The sequence below is a fragment of the Salvelinus fontinalis genome, chromosome 37 (assembly GCF_029448725.1).
Source record: "Salvelinus fontinalis isolate EN_2023a chromosome 37, ASM2944872v1, whole genome shotgun sequence".
NCBI classification, from domain to species: domain Eukaryota; kingdom Metazoa; phylum Chordata; class Actinopteri; order Salmoniformes; family Salmonidae; genus Salvelinus; species Salvelinus fontinalis.
Window position 1 is genome coordinate 32,306,738 of NC_074701.1, and position 16,125 is coordinate 32,322,862.

Sequence of the window (16,125 nt, forward strand, 5' to 3'; positions counted from 1 at the left end):
CAAAACATTCAGATTTTTCTTTTTTTGAGGTCACTCTTTTTAATGAGTATTCATTGGGAATCCAGATTTCTAAGGGACCTTCTTGCAGTTCCTATCGCTTCCACTGGATGTCAACAGTCTTTAGAAATTGGTTGAGGTTTTTCCTTTGAGGAATGAAGAAGTAGCACTGTTCAGAATGAGGCTCGAGGGAAGTGTACTCTTTGTTAGAGGCGCGTGACCTGAAAGCTAGCTACACTTTGTTTTCCCTCCGGTATTGAACACAGATCATCCTGTCTTAAATTTGATCTATTATTTACGTTAAAAAATACCTAAAGTTGTATTACAAAAGTAGTTTGAAATGTTTGGACAAAGCTTACAGGTAACTTATGAGATATTTTGTAGTCACATTGCGCAAGTCGGAACCAGTGTTTTTCTGGATCAAACGCGCCAAATAAATTGACATTTTGGATATATATCGACGGAATTAATCGAACAAAAGGACCATTTGTGATGTTTATGGGACATATTGGAGTGCCAACAGAAGAAGCTCGTCAAAGGTAAGGCATGAATTATATCTTTATTTCTGCGTTTTGCGTCACGCCTGGAGGGTTGAAATAGGATTGTCTGTGTTTGTTTACTGGGGTGATGTCATCAGATAATAGCATCGTTTGCTTTCCCCGTAAAGCATTTTTGAAATCTGACATGTTGGCTGGATTCACAACAAATGTAGCTTTAATTTGGTGTATTGCATGTGTGATTTCATGAAAGTTTAATAGTAATTTAATTCTATAGTAATTTATTTGAATTTGGCGCTCTGCTTTTTCACTGGACGTTGGCCTAGCGTCCCACATATCCCAGAGAGGTTAATGGATAGAGAATAATGACATCCTAAGGAAAGAACTAGAAAGTAATATCCATCTACCTTCTTGTTGATGTTCATGTCCTCCATCTTGGCTTTGAGTAGTTTCATCTTGTTCATGGTGATGGAGTTCTCCAGGGACAGCTGTCCCAAAGCCAAGCCCCCCGTCTCCTCCTCCTCCTCCGTGTACATGTTGTACACTGAGCCTCCACTGGAACACACACGGACACCAAGACACACACATTAACGACTTGGACAGAAAATGCTAAGATCACACATGGACAGGACTTTCACGGGGGAAGAGATCAACAGCTAACAGAGAGAAATATATCCTGTTCTGAACTGTCCTAAACTACTTTGGTCCACAATGTCGTCACACATTCACCCATCCTGACATTGACCAGATATTTGAGGAAGAATATAAACCAGGTCTATTTTTAGACTGTCTCTGTGTAGAACTGTCATTTTAATGACGTATTGTTGACATGCTGGCACTAAACCTAAACAATTTAATTCCCTATGCTTAACCTTTGGACCTGCCACCTACTCTTCCTAATAAAACACACGGATCTAAAATCTGTATATGGTCTCAGAGTGACTCACCTGAGTGATTCTGAGACAGGGGTCAGAGTTCCATCCCCTCGGTCGACGACCCGGAAGAAGCTGAGCTGTTCTCCCTCTCGGTACACCAGGAAAGTGACCTGCTTGCTGCTAGGCAGACTCTTATCCCAGCCCTCCTCCCTGCCTCCCTCCATTACCTCCACCATATCCTTCATTGGGTCCTCAGCAGGCACTGAAGGAGAGAGAAACATGCTTCTACATTGCATTTCTTGCTGTAAGGGGTTTCAGGCTGGGTTTCTGTACAACAGTTTGTGACATCGGCTGATGTAAAAAGGGGTTAATAAATACATTTGATTGAACACGTCAGCCAGGCAGCCAGCCACTAAGCAACTCAGCCAGCCAGCCAGCCAGCCAGCCAGCCAGCCAGCCAGCCAGCCAGCCAGCCAGCCAGCCCCTCAGTCAGCCAGCCAGCCAGCCAGCCCCTCAATCAGCCAGCCAGCCAGCCCCTCAGTCAGCCAGCCCCTCAGCCAGCCAGCCAGCCCCTCAGCCAGCCAGCCAGCCAGCCAGCCAGCCCCTCAGTCAGCCAGCAAGCCCAGTCAGTTAGAAAGCCAGTCAGCCAGCCACTCAGTCAGCGACTCAGTCAGTCAGTCAGTCAGTTAGAAAGACACTCAGTAAGTCAGTCAGCCACTCGGCCAGTCGGTCAGCCACTCAGTCAGTCGGCCGGCCGGCCGGCCAGCCCCTCAGTCAGCCAGCCAGCCGGCCATTCAGTCGGCCAGCCACTCAGTCAGCCAGTCAGTCGGTCAGTCAGTCAGGCAGCCACTCAGTCCGCCAGCCAGCCAGCCACTCAGTCCGCCAGCCAGCCAGCCACTCAGCCAGCCAGCCAGCCACTCAGTCCGCCAGCCAGCCAGCCAGCCACTCAGTCCGCCAGCCAGCCAGCCAGCCACTCAGTCCGCCAGCCAGCCACTCAGTCCGCCAGCCAGCCAGCCAGCCACTCAGTCCGCCAGCCAGCCACTCAGTCCGCCAGCCAGCCAGCCAGCCACTCAGTCCGCCAGCCAGCCAGCCAGCCACTCAGTCCGCCAGCCAGCCAGCCAGCCACTCAGTCCGCCAGCCAGCCAGCCAGCCACTCAGTCCGCCAGCCAGCCAGCCAGCCACTCAGTCCGCCAGCCAGCCACTCAGTCCGCCAGCCAGCCAGCCAGCCAGCCACTCAGTCCGCCAGCCAGCCAGCCAGCCACTCAGTCCGCCAGCCAGCCAGCCAGCCACTCAGTGCGCCAGCCAGCCAGCCAGCCACTCAGTCCGCCAGCCAGCCAGCCAGCCACTCAGTCCGCCAGCCAGCCACTCAGTCCGCCAGCCAGCCAGCCAGCCACTCAGTCCGCCAGCCAGCCAGCCAGCCACTCAGCCCGCCACTCAGTCCGCCCGCCAGCCAGCCCGCCACTCAGTCCGCCCGCCAGCCAGCCAGCCACTCAGTCCGCCCGCCAGCCAGCCAGCCACTCAGTCCGCCCGCCAGCCAGCCAGCCACTCAGTCCGCCAGCCAGCCAGCCAGCCACTCAGTCCGCCAGCCAGCCAGCCAGCCACTCAGTCCGCCAGCCAGCCAGCCAGCCACTCAGCCCGCCACTCAGTCCGCCCGCCAGCCAGCCCGCCACTCAGTCCGCCCGCCAGCCAGCCAGCCACTCAGTCCGCCCGCCAGCCAGCCAGCCACTCAGTCCGCCCGCCAGCCAGCCAGCCACTCAGTCCGCCCGCCAGCCAGCCAGCCACTCAGTCCGCCCGCCAGCCAGCCAGCCACTCAGTCCGCCAGCCAGCCAGCCAGCCACTCAGTCCGCCAGCCAGCCAGCCAGCCACTCAGTCCGCCAGCCAGCCAGCCAGCCACTCAGCCCGCCACTCAGTCCGCCCGCCAGCCAGCCCGCCACTCAGTCCGCCCGCCAGCCAGCCAGCCACTCAGTCCGCCCGCCAGCCAGCCAGCCACTCAGTCCGCCCGCCAGCCAGCCAGCCACTCAGTCCGCCCGCCAGCCAGCCAGCCACTCAGTCCGCCCGCCAGCCAGCCAGCCACTCAGTCCGCCCGCCAGCCAGCCAGCCACTCAGTCCGCCCGCCAGCCAGCCACTCAGTCCGCCCGCCAGCCAGCCAGCCAGCCAGCCACTCAGTCCGCCCGCCAGCCAGCCAGCCAGCCACTCAGTCCGCCCGCCAGCCAGCCAGCCACTCAGTCCGCCCGCCAGCCTGCCAGCCACTCAGTCCGCCCGCCAGCCAGCCAGCCACTCAGTCCGCCCGCCAGCCACTCAGTCCGTCCGCCAGCCAGCCAGCCACTCAGTCCGTCCGCCAGCCAGCCAGCCCGCCACTCAGTCCGCCCGCCAGCCAGCCAGCCCGCCACTCAGTCCGCCCGCCAGCCAGCCCGCCACTCAGTCCGCTCGCCAGCCAGCCCGCCACTCAGTCCGCCCGCCAGCCAGCCCGCCACTCAGTCCGCCCGCCAGCCAGCCCGCCACTCAGTCCGCCCGCCAGCCACTCAGTCCGCCCGCCAGCCAGCCAGCCACTCAGTCCGCCCGCCAGCCAGCCAGCCACTCAGTCCGCCCGCCAGCCAGCCACTCAGTCCGCCCGCCAGCCAGCCACTCAGTCCGCCCGCCAGCCAGCCAGCCACTCAGTCCGTCCGTCCGCCCGCCCGCCAGCCAGCCACTCAGTCCGCCCGCCAGCCAGCCAGCCACTCAGTCCGCCAGCCAGCCAGCCACTCAGTCCGCCCGCCAGCCAGCCAGCCACTCAGTCCGCCCGCCAGCCAGCCAGCCACTCAGTCCGTCCGCCAGCCAGCCAGCCACTCAGTCCGTCCGCCAGCCAGCCAGCCACTCAGTCCGTCCGTCCGTCAGCCAGCCACTCAGTCCGTCCGCCAGCCAGCCAGCCACTCAGTACGTCCGCCAGCCAGCCAGCCACTCAGTCAGTCCGTCCGCCCGCCAGCCAGCCAGCCACTCAGTCAGTCCGTCCGTCCGCCAGCCAGCCAGCCACTCAGTCCGTCCGCCAGCCAGCCAGCCAGCCACTCAGTCCGTCCGCCAGCCAGCCAGCCACTCAGTCCGTCCGTCCGTCCGTCCGTCCGCCAGCCACTCCGTCCGTCCGTCCGTCCGTCCGCCCGCCACTCAGTCAGTCAGTCAGTCAGTCAGTCAGTCAGTCAGTCAGTCAGTCAGTCAGTCAGTCAGTCAGTCCGCCAGCCAGCCAGCCACTCAGTCCGTCCGCCAGCCAGCCAGCCAGCCACTCAGTCCGTCCGCCAGCCAGCCAGCCAGCCACTCAGTCCGTCCGTCCGCCAGCCAGCCAGCCACTCAGTCCGTCCGCCCGCCAGCCAGCCAGCCACTCAGTCCGTCCGCCAGCCAGCCAGCCACTCAGTCCGTCCGCCAGCCAGCCAGCCACTCAGTCCGTCCGCCAGCCAGCCAGCCACTCAGTCCGTCCGCCAGCCAGCCAGCCACTCAGTCCGTCCGCCAGCCAGCCAGCCACTCAGTCCGTCCGCCAGCCAGCCAGCCAGCCACTCAGTCCGTCCGCCAGCCAGCCAGCCACTCAGTCCGTCCGCCCGCCAGCCAGCCACTCAGTCCGTCCGTCCGTCCGCCAGCCAGCCACTCAGTCCGTCAGTCAGTCAGTTAGAAAGCCACTCAGTAAGTCAGTCAGCCACTCGGTCAGTCGGCCGGCCGGCCAGCCCCTCAGCCAGCCAGCCGGCCATTCAGTCCGCCAGCCACTCAGTCTGCCACTCAGTCCGCCAGCCAGCCAGCCAGCCACTCAGTCCGCCAGCCAGCCACTCAGTCCGCCAGCCAGCCACTCAGTCCGCCAGCCAGCCACTCAGTCCGCCAGCCAGCCACTCAGTCCGCCAGCCAGCCACTCAGTCCGCCAGCCAGCCACTCAGTCCGCCAGCCAGCCGCTCAGTCCGCCAGCCAGCCGCTCAGTCCGCCAGCCAGCCGCTCAGTCCGCCAGCCAGCCGCTCAGTCCGCCAGCCAGCCAGCCAGCCGCTCAGTCCGCCCGCCAGCCAGCCAGCCACTCAGTCCGCCCGCCAGCCAGCCACTCAGTCCGCCCGCCAGCCAGCCAGCCACTCAGTCCGTCCGCCAGCCAGCCAGCCACTCAGTCCGTCCGCCAGCCAGCCAGCCACTCAGTCCGTCCGCCAGCCAGCCAGCCACTCAGTCCGTCCGCCAGCCAGCCAGCCACTCAGTCCGTCCGCCAGCCAGCCAGCCACTCAGTCCGTCCGCCAGCCAGCCAGCCACTCAGTCCGTCCGCCAGCCAGCCAGCCACTCAGTCCGTCCGCCAGCCAGCCAGCCACTCAGTCCGTCCGCCAGCCAGCCAGCCACTCAGTCCGTCCGCCCGCCAGCCAGCCACTCAGTCCGTCCGCCAGCCAGCCAGCCACTCAGTCCGTCCGCCAGCCAGCCAGCCACTCAGTCCGTCCGCCAGCCAGCCAGCCACTCAGTCCGTCCGCCCGCCAGCCAGCCACTCAGTCCGTCCGCCCGCCAGCCAGCCACTCAGTCCGTCCGTCCGCCAGCCAGCCACTCAGTCCGTCCGCCCGCCCGCCAGCCACTCAGTCCGTCCGCCCGCCAGCCAGCCACTCAGTCCGTCCGCCAGCCAGCCAGCCACTCAGTCCGCCAGCCAGCCAGCCAGCCACTCAGTGCGCCAGCCAGCCAGCCAGCCACTCAGTCCGCCAGCCAGCCAGCCAGCCACTCAGTCCGCCAGCCAGCCACTCAGTCCGCCAGCCAGCCAGCCAGCCACTCAGTCCGCCAGCCAGCCAGCCAGCCACTCAGCCCGCCACTCAGTCCGTCCGCCAGCCAGCCAGCCACTCAGTCCGTCCGCCAGCCAGCCAGCCACTCAGTCCGTCCGCCAGCCAGCCACTCAGTCCGTCCGCCAGCCAGCCACTCAGTCCGTCCGCCAGCCAGCCACTCAGTCCGTCCGCCAGCCAGCCACTCAGTCCGTCCGCCAGCCAGCCACTCAGTCCGTCCGCCAGCCAGCCACTCAGTCCGTCCGCCAGCCAGCCACTCAGTCCGTCCGCCAGCCAGCCAGCCACTCAGTCCGTCCGCCCGCCAGCCAGCCACTCAGTCCGTCCGCCAGCCAGCCAGCCAGCCACTCAGTCCGTCCGCCCGCCAGCCAGCCACTCAGTCCGTCCGCCTGCCAGCCAGCCACTCAGTCCGTCCGCCCGCCAGCCAGCCACTCAGTCCGTCCGCCAGCCAGCCACTCAGTCCGTCCGCCAGCCAGCCAGCCACTCAGTCCGTCCGCCAGCCAGCCAGCCACTCAGTCCGTCCGCCCGCCAGCCAGCCACTCAGTCCGTCCGCCAGCCAGCCAGCCACTCAGTCCGTCCGCCCGCCAGCCAGCCACTCAGTCCGTCCGCCAGCCAGCCAGCCACTCAGTCCGTCCGCCAGCCAGCCAGCCACTCAGTCCGTCCGCCCGCCAGCCAGCCACTCAGTCCGTCCGTCCGCCAGCCAGCCACTCAGTCCGTCCGCCCGCCAGCCAGCCACTCAGTCCGTCCGCCCGCCAGCCAGCCACTCAGTCCGTCCGCCCGCCAGCCAGCCACTCAGTCCGTCCGCCAGCCAGCCAGCCACTCAGTCCGTCCGCCAGCCAGCCACTCAGTCCGTCCGCCAGCCAGCCACTCAGTCCGTCCGCCAGCCAGCCACTCAGTCCGTCCGCCAGCCAGCCACTCAGTCCGTCCGCCAGCCAGCCACTCAGTCCGTCCGCCAGCCAGCCACTCAGTCCGTCCGCCAGCCAGCCAGCCACTCAGTCCGTCCGCCAGCCAGCCAGCCACTCAGTCCGTCCGCCCGCCAGCCAGCCACTCAGTCCGTCCGCCAGCCAGCCAGCCACTCAGTCCGTCCGCCCGCCAGCCAGCCACTCAGTCCGTCCGCCCGCCAGCCAGCCACTCAGTCCGTCCGCCAGCCAGCCACTCAGTCCGCCCGCCAGCCGGCCAGCCACTCAGTCCGCCCGCCAGCCGGCCAGCCACTCAGTCCGCCCGCCATCCGGCCAGCCACTCAGTCCGTCCGCCAGCCGGCCAGCCACTCAGTCCGTCCGTCCGCCGGCCAGCCACTCAGTCCGTCCGCCAGCCGGCCAGCCACTCAGTCCGTCCGCCAGCCGGCCAGCCACTCAGTCCGTCCGCCAGCCGGCCAGCCAGTCCGTCCGCCAGCCGGCCAGCCAGTCAGTCCCGCCGGCCAGCCAGTCAGTCCCGCCGGCCAGCCAGTCAGTCCCGCCGGCCAGCCAGTCAGTCCCGCCGGCCAGCCAGTCAGTCCCGCCGGCCAGCCACTCAGTCCCGCCGGCCAGCCACTCAGTCCGTCCGCCAGCCGGCCAGCCACTCAGTCCGTCCGCCAGCCGGCCACTCAGTCCGTCCGCCAGCCAGCCAGCCACTCAGTCCGTCCGCCAGCCAGCCAGCCACTCAGTCCGTCCGCCCGCCAGCCAGCCACTCAGTCCGTCCGCCAGCCAGCCAGCCACTCAGTCCGTCCGCCAGCCAGCCAGCCACTCAGTCCGTCCGCCCGCCAGCCACTCAGTCCGTCCGCCCGCCAGCCAGCCACTCAGTCCGTCCGCCCGCCAGCCAGCCACTCAGTCCGTCCGCCCGCCAGCCAGCCACTCAGTCCGTCCGCCCGCCAGCCAGCCACTCAGTCCGTCCGCCAGCCAGCCAGCCAGCCAGCCACTCAGTCCGTCCGTCCGCCAGCCAGCCACTCAGTCCGTCCGTCCGCCAGCCAGCCACTCAGTCCGTCCGTCCGCCCGCCAGCCACTCAGTCCGTCCGTCCGCCCGCCAGCCACTCAGTCCGTCCGCCCGCCCGCCAGCCACTCAGTCCGTCCGCCCGCCCGCCAGCCACTCAGTCCGTCCGCCAGCCAGCCAGCCAGCCACTCAGTCCGCCAGCCACTCAGTCCGTCCGCCAGCCAGCCAGCCACTCAGTCCGTCCGTCAGCCAGCCAGCCACTCAGTCCGTCCGTCCGCCAGCCACTCAGTCCGTCCGTCCGTCCGCCCGCCAGCCAGCCAGCCACTCAGTCAGTCCGTCCGCCACTCAGTCCGTCAGTCAGTCAGTCAGCCAGCCACTCAGTCCGTCCGCCAGCCAGCCAGCCACTCAGTCCGTCCGCCCGCCAGCCAGCCACTCAGTCCGTCCGTCCGTCCGCCAGCCAGCCACTCAGTCCGTCCGTCAGTCAGTTAGAAAGCCACTCAGTAAGTCAGTCAGCCACTCGGTCAGTCGGCCGGCCGGCCAGCCCCTCAGCCAGCCAGCCGGCCATTCAGTCCGCCAGCCACTCAGTCTGCCACTCAGTCCGCCAGCCAGCCAGCCAGCCACTCAGTCCGCCAGCCAGCCACTCAGTCCGCCAGCCAGCCACTCAGTCCGCCAGCCAGCCACTCAGTCCGCCAGCCAGCCACTCAGTCCGCCAGCCAGCCACTCAGTCCGCCAGCCAGCCACTCAGTCCGCCAGCCAGCCACTCAGTCCGCCAGCCAGCCACTCAGTCCGCCAGCCAGCCACTCAGTCCGCCAGCCAGCCAGCCAGCCACTCAGTCCGCCAGCCAGCCAGCCAGCCACTCAGTCCGCCAGCCAGCCAGCCAGCCACTCAATCCGCCCGCCAGCCAGCCACTCAGTCCGCCCGCCAGCCAGCCAGCCACTCAGTCCGTCCGCCAGCCAGCCAGCCACTCAGTCCGCCCGCCAGCCAGCCACTCAGTCCGCCCGCCAGCCGGCCAGCCACTCAGTCCGTCCGCCCGCCCGCCAGCCGGCCAGCCACTCAGTCCGCCCGCCAGCCGGCCAGCCACTCAGTCCGCCCGCCAGCCGGCCAGCCACTCAGTCCGCCCGCCAGCCGGCCAGCCACTCAGTCCGCCCGCCAGCCGGCCAGCCACTCAGTCCGCCCGCCAGCCGGCCAGCCACTCAGTCCGCCCGCCATCCGGCCAGCCACTCAGTCCGTCCGCCAGCCGGCCAGCCACTCAGTCCGTCCGTCCGCCGGCCAGCCACTCAGTCCGTCCGCCCGCCGGCCAGCCACTCAGTCCGTCCGCCAGCCGGCCAGCCACTCAGTCCGTCCGCCAGCCGGCCAGCCAGTCCGTCCGCCAGCCGGCCAGCCAGTCAGTCCCGCCGGCCAGCCAGTCAGTCCCGCCGGCCAGCCAGTCAGTCCCGCCGGCCAGCCAGTCAGTCCCGCCGGCCAGCCAGTCAGTCCCGCCGGCCAGCCACTCAGTCCCGCCGGCCAGCCACTCAGTCCGTCCGCCAGCCGGCCAGCCACTCAGTCCGTCCGCCAGCCGGCCACTCAGTCCGTCCGCCCGCCAGCCGGCCACTCAGTCCGTCCGCCCGCCAGCCAGCCACTCAGTCCGTCCGCCCGCCAGCCAGCCACTCAGTCCGTCCGCCCGCCAGCCAGCCACTCAGTCCGTCCGCCAGCCAGCCACTCAGTCCGTCCGCCCGCCAGCCAGCCACTCAGTCCGTCCGCCCGCCAGCCAGCCACTCAGTCCGTCCGCCCGCCAGCCAGCCACTCAGTCCGTCCGCCAGCCAGCCAGCCACTCAGTCCGTCCGCCCGCCAGCCAGCCACTCAGTCCGTCCGCCCGCCCGCCAGCCACTCAGTCCGTCCGCCCGCCCGCCAGCCACTCAGTCCGTCCGTCAGCCAGCCAGCCAGCCACTCAGTCCGCCAGCCACTCAGTCCGTCCGCCAGCCAGCCAGCCACTCAGTCCGTCCGTCAGCCAGCCAGCCACTCAGTCCGTCCGTCCGCCAGCCACTCAGTCCGTCCGTCCGTCCGTCCGTCCGCCAGCCACTCAGTCCGTCCGTCCGTCCGTCCGCCCGCCAGCCAGCCAGCCACTCAGTCCGCCAGCCAGCCAGCCAGCCACTCAGTCCGCCAGCCAGCCAGCCAGCCACTCAGTCCGCCCGCCAGCCAGCCACTCAGTCCGCCCGCCAGCCAGCCAGCCAGCCAGCCACTCAGTCCGCCCGCCAGCCAGCCAGCCAGCCACTCAGTCCGCCCGCCAGCCAGCCAGCCACTCAGTCCGCCAGCCAGCCAGCCAGCCACTCAGTGCGCCAGCCAGCCAGCCAGCCACTCAGTCCGCCAGCCAGCCAGCCAGCCACTCAGTCCGCCAGCCAGCCACTCAGTCCGCCAGCCAGCCAGCCAGCCACTCAGTCCGCCAGCCAGCCAGCCAGCCACTCAGCCCGCCACTCAGTCCGTCCGCCAGCCAGCCAGCCACTCAGTCCGTCCGCCAGCCAGCCAGCCACTCAGTCCGTCCGCCAGCCAGCCACTCAGTCCGTCCGCCAGCCAGCCACTCAGTCCGTCCGCCAGCCAGCCACTCAGTCCGTCCGCCAGCCAGCCACTCAGTCCGTCCGCCAGCCAGCCACTCAGTCCGTCCGCCAGCCAGCCACTCAGTCCGTCCGCCAGCCAGCCACTCAGTCCGTCCGCCAGCCAGCCAGCCACTCAGTCCGTCCGCCCGCCAGCCAGCCACTCAGTCCGTCCGCCAGCCAGCCAGCCAGCCACTCAGTCCGTCCGCCCGCCAGCCAGCCACTCAGTCCGTCCGCCCGCCAGCCAGCCACTCAGTCCGTCCGCCCGCCAGCCAGCCACTCAGTCCGTCCGCCAGCCAGCCACTCAGTCCGTCCGCCAGCCAGCCAGCCACTCAGTCCGTCCGCCAGCCAGCCAGCCACTCAGTCCGTCCGCCCGCCAGCCAGCCACTCAGTCCGCCCGCCAGCCGGCCAGCCACTCAGTCCGCCCGCCAGCCGGCCAGCCACTCAGTCCGCCCGCCAGCCGGCCAGCCACTCAGTCCGCCCGCCAGCCGGCCAGCCACTCAGTCCGCCCGCCAGCCGGCCAGCCACTCAGTCCGCCCGCCAGCCGGCCAGCCACTCAGTCCGCCCGCCAGCCGGCCAGCCACTCAGTCCGCCCGCCAGCCGGCCAGCCACTCAGTCCGCCCGCCATCCGGCCAGCCACTCAGTCCGTCCGCCAGCCGGCCAGCCACTCAGTCCGTCCGTCCGCCGGCCAGCCACTCAGTCCGTCCGCCCGCCGGCCAGCCACTCAGTCCGTCCGCCAGCCGGCCAGCCACTCAGTCCGTCCGCCAGCCGGCCAGCCAGTCCGTCCGCCAGCCGGCCAGCCAGTCAGTCCCGCCGGCCAGCCAGTCAGTCCCGCCGGCCAGCCAGTCAGTCCCGCCGGCCAGCCAGTCAGTCCCGCCGGCCAGCCAGTCAGTCCCGCCGGCCAGCCAGTCAGTCCCGCCGGCCAGCCACTCAGTCCCGCCGGCCAGCCACTCAGTCCGTCCGCCAGCCGGCCAGCCACTCAGTCCGTCCGCCAGCCGGCCACTCAGTCCGTCCGCCCGCCAGCCGGCCACTCAGTCCGTCCGCCCGCCAGCCGGCCACTCAGTCCGTCCGCCCGCCAGCCGGCCACTCAGTCCGTCCGCCCGCCAGCCGGCCACTCAGTCCGTCCGCCCGCCAGCCGGCCACTCAGTCCGTCCGCCAGCCAGCCACTCAGTCCGTCCGCCCGCCAGCCAGCCACTCAGTCCGTCCGCCCGCCAGCCAGCCACTCAGTCCGTCCGCCCGCCAGCCAGCCACTCAGTCCGTCCGCCAGCCAGCCAGCCACTCAGTCCGTCCGCCCGCCAGCCAGCCACTCAGTCCGTCCGCCCGCCCGCCAGCCACTCAGTCCGTCCGCCCGCCCGCCAGCCACTCAGTCCGTCCGTCAGCCAGCCAGCCAGCCACTCAGTCCGCCAGCCACTCAGTCCGTCCGCCAGCCACTCAGTCCGTCCGTCCGTCCGTCCGTCCGCCAGCCACTCAGTCCGTCCGTCCGTCCGTCCGTCCGTCCGCCCGCCCGCCCGCCAGCCACTCAGTCCGTCCGTCCGTCCGTCCGTCCGTCCGTCCGTCCGTCCGTCCGCCCGCCCGCCAGCCACTCAGTCCGTCCGTCCGTCCGTCCGTCCGTCCGTCCGTCCGTCCGTCAGCCACTCAGTCCGTCCGTCCGCCCGCCCGCCACTCAGTCCGTCCGTCCGTCCGTCCGTCCGTCCGTCCGTCCGCCCGCCCGCCCGCCCGCCCGCCCGCCCGCCCGCCCGCCCGCCCGCCCGCCCGCCCGCCCGCCCGCCCGCCCGCCCGCCCGCCCGCCCGCCCGCCCGCCCGCCCGTCCGCCCGTCCGCCCGTCCGCCCGTCCGCCCGTCCGCCCGTCCGCCCGTCCGCCAGTCCGTCAGTCCGTCAGTCCGTCAGTCCGTCAGTCCGTCAGTCCGTCAGTCCGTCAGTCCGTCAGTCCGTCAGTCCGTCAGTCCGTCAGTCCGTCAGTCCGTCAGTCCGTCAGTCAGTCAGTCAGTCAGTCAGTCAGTCAGTCAGTCAGTCAGTCAGTCAGTCAGTCAGTCCGTCAGTCCGTCAGTCCGTCCGTCCGTCCGTCAGTCAGTCAGTCCGTCCGTCAGTCAGTCAGTCACTCAGTCCGTCCGTCCGCCACTCAGTCCGTCCGTCAGCCAGCCACTCAGTCCGTCCGTCAGCCAGCCACTCAGTCCGTCCGTCAGCCAGCCACTCAGTCCGTCCGTCCGTCAGCCAGCCACTCAGTCCGTCCGTCCGTCAGCCAGCCACTCAGTCCGTCCGTCAGCCAGCCACTCAGTCCGTCCGTCCGTCAGCCAGCCACTCAGTCCGTCCGTCCGTCAGCCAGCCACTCAGTCCGCCAGCCAGCCAGCCAGCCACTCAGTCCGCCAGCCAGCCAGCCAGCCACTCAGTCCGCCAGCCAGCCAGCCAGCCACTCAGTCCGCCAGCCAGCCAGCCAGCCACTCAGTCCGCCAGCCAGCCAGCCAGCCACTCAGTCCGCCAGCCAGCCAGCCAGCCACTCAGTCCGCCAGCCAGCCAGCCAGCCACTCAGTCCGCCAGCCAGCCAGCCAGCCACTCAGTCCGCCAGCCAGCCAGCCAGCCACTCAGTCCGCCAGCCAGCCAGCCAGCCACTCAGTCCGCCAGCCAGCCAGCCAGCCACTCAGTCCGCCAGCCAGCCAGCCAGCCACTCAGTCCGCCAGCCAGCCAGCCAGCCACTCAGTCCGCCAGCCAGCCAGCCAGCCACTCAGTCCGCCAGCCAGCCAGCCAGCCACTCAGTCCGCCAGCCAGCCAGCCAGCCACTCAGTCCGCCAGCCAGCCAGCCAGCCACTCAGTCCGCCAGCCAGCCAGCCAGCCACTCAGTCCGCCAGCCAGCCAGCCAGCCACTCAGTCCGCCAGCCAGCCAGCCAGCCACTCAGTCCGCCAGCCAGCCAGCCAGCCACTCAGTCCGCCAGCCAGCCAGCCAGCCAGCCAGCCACTCAGTCCGCCAGCCAGCCAGCCAGCCACTCAGTCCGCCAGCCAGCCAGCCAGCCACTCAGTCCGCCAGCCAGCCAGCCAGCCACTCAGTCCGCCAGCCAGCCAGCCAGCCACTCAGTCCGCCAGCCAGCCAGCCAGCCACTCAGTCCGCCAGCCAGCCAGCCAGCCAGCCAGTCCGCCACTCAGTCCGCCAGCCAGCCAGCCCGCCACTCAGTCCGCCAGCCAGCCAGCCAGCCACTCAGTCCGCCAGCCAGCCAGCCAGCCACTCAGTCCGCCAGCCAGCCAGCCAGCCACTCAGTCCGCCAGCCAGCCAGCCAGCCACTCAGTCCGCCAGCCAGCCAGCCAGCCACTCAGTCCGCCAGCCAGCCAGCCAGCCACTCAGTCCGCCAGCCAGCCAGCCAGCCACTCAGTCCGCCAGCCAGCCAGCCAGCCACTCAGTCCGCCAGCCAGCCAGCCAGCCACTCAGTCCGCCAGCCAGCCAGCCAGCCACTCAGTCCGCCAGCCAGCCAGCCAGCCACTCAGTCCGCCAGCCAGCCAGCCAGCCACTCAGTCCGCCAGCCAGCCAGCCAGCCACTCAGTCCGCCAGCCAGCCAGCCAGCCACTCAGTCCGCCAGCCAGCCAGCCACTCAGTCCGCCAGCCAGCCAGCCACTCAGTCCGCCAGCCAGCCAGCCACTCAGTCCGCCAGCCAGCCAGCCACTCAGTCCGCCAGCCAGCCAGCCACTCAGTCCGCCAGCCAGCCAGCCACTCAGTCCGCCAGCCAGCCAGCCACTCAGTCCGCCAGCCAGCCAGCCACTCAGTCCGCCAGCCAGCCAGCCACTCAGTCCGCCAGCCAGCCAGCCACTCAGTCCGCCAGCCAGCCAGCCACTCAGTCCGCCAGCCAGCCAGCCACTCAGTCCGCCAGCCAGCCAGCCACTCAGTCCGCCAGCCAGCCAGCCACTCAGTCCGCCAGCCAGCCAGCCACTCAGTCCGCCAGCCAGCCAGCCACTCAGTCCGCCAGCCAGCCAGCCACTCAGTCCGCCAGCCAGCCAGCCACTCAGTCCGCCAGCCAGCCAGCCACTCAGTCCGCCAGCCAGCCAGCCACTCAGTCCGCCAGCCAGCCAGCCACTCAGTCCGCCAGCCAGCCAGCCACTCAGTCAGTCAGTCAGCCACTCAGTCAGTCAGCCACCAAGTATTTCATGGACACTGCCCAAGAGAAAGAACCAACCAATCACTTAATGGACATTAGGGCAGTGTTCATCAAATCAACATGTTGCTACAGAGGCTTACAGGACTAGAATAGGTGAATTTACTGTGTGTGAATACTTATGGGTGTACAGCAGTGAGGGTAGAGAAATCCCAACATCTCCCCCTAGCTACCTACCTCTCCTGGTGTTGATTGGTCCTCCTCTCATTGCTAGCACCAGCTTCAGAGTACAGCCCTCAGCAATACTGCAGAAACACAAATAGACAGACAACAAGATAAATGTCAGCAATTATGTTGAAGCTGTCCCAAGTCCCTTGGAAGGATCGGTTAAGCTATCACCGTATTGCTTTGCCTTACAGCTTTCTTGATCGTTCAGGCACGGGTGGTGTTCATTAGGGCACGCAGCAGAAAACATATCATCATTATCAAAAAACATTTGCATTTCCAGGTAGTCTTTCCCTGTTTCAGTTGGTTTTCTTATGTTTGGTGCCCAATAAACTGACTGGGAAAACGATAATTATTCCGGAACAAACATCGTTCCTCAGTCAGTCTGCGCTCCAGATGAACTTATGGACACATCTGGGAATTCCACTGGAATTCAAACGGAACGTCCGTTTTATACAAATCCACCCACTCTCGCCCTCCATTTCTCAGACTTCAAAAGGATGTTTTGTTGTTACTCAGACCTAACTAAACCTCACCGGGGACAGATCATGTGGAAAATTAAGCGACAAGCATTCATGACGCAACCACCATCTACAATCTGTAGACTGGGTCTGTATCTAATAAAACTGACAACTCACAAACACATTCAATATGTGACTGTAGCCAATTCGGCATCTTTGGTTCATTGATATCAGGGCTTGGGGAGAAAATGTATTCACTACAAGGGGAGTTCATTTCAAAGCATATAGTCAAGTCCTCCACTTCACTAATTTCAATGAACCACTAATTACAAGATCAAAGTTCATGGTTCGTTTACAGGGCATTGCTATATATATGACAATAGGTCCCAGTTAACTGACCAGAGATTAAAAAAATAAATTCAAAAGGGTTGTGAACAGGGTTGTGTTAATTAGGGCACGTAACAGGAAACATTTTAAAATGCTTTGGAACAGAAAGGTAAAAGAACTACTCTTACTTAGTCCAGGTAGCCTCTCCCAGTTTCATTCAGTTTGGTGCCAAATGAACACGACCTAGTTAAACTCACCAGTACTCATGCAGACAGTACTCATCCTCCAGCTCCAAGTTGTTCCAGATCAGGTGTTGCTGGGCAACAGGGATACCTGGGGGGGGGCAAGCAAGACGACAGAACAGACAGAGGTGAATTTACACAAGATCTCCCCCTCCCTCCAACCTCATAACCAAGTAAGGAATTACCGTACAGAACACCCCTCTCATTTCCACCA

General features: G+C 66.5%; 1 protein-coding gene across 2 annotated transcripts in view; it reads right to left on the bottom strand.

Annotated features, from left to right (window-relative positions):
* LOC129836536 (AN1-type zinc finger protein 4-like) overlaps positions 1-16,125 on the bottom strand; it is a 53,864-nt gene that overhangs the window by 27,604 nt on the left and 10,135 nt on the right. For both annotated transcript variants that reach the window (XM_055902851.1, XM_055902852.1), the window contains exons 3-6: positions 15,927-16,002; positions 14,894-14,961; positions 1,442-1,631; positions 902-1,049 (exon numbers count right to left, since the gene is read on the bottom strand). In XM_055902851.1, coding sequence (XP_055758826.1) covers positions 902-1,049; positions 1,442-1,631; positions 14,894-14,961; positions 15,927-16,002 — 482 coding nt within the window. The remainder of the gene's footprint in view (positions 1-901; positions 1,050-1,441; positions 1,632-14,893; positions 14,962-15,926; positions 16,003-16,125) is intronic.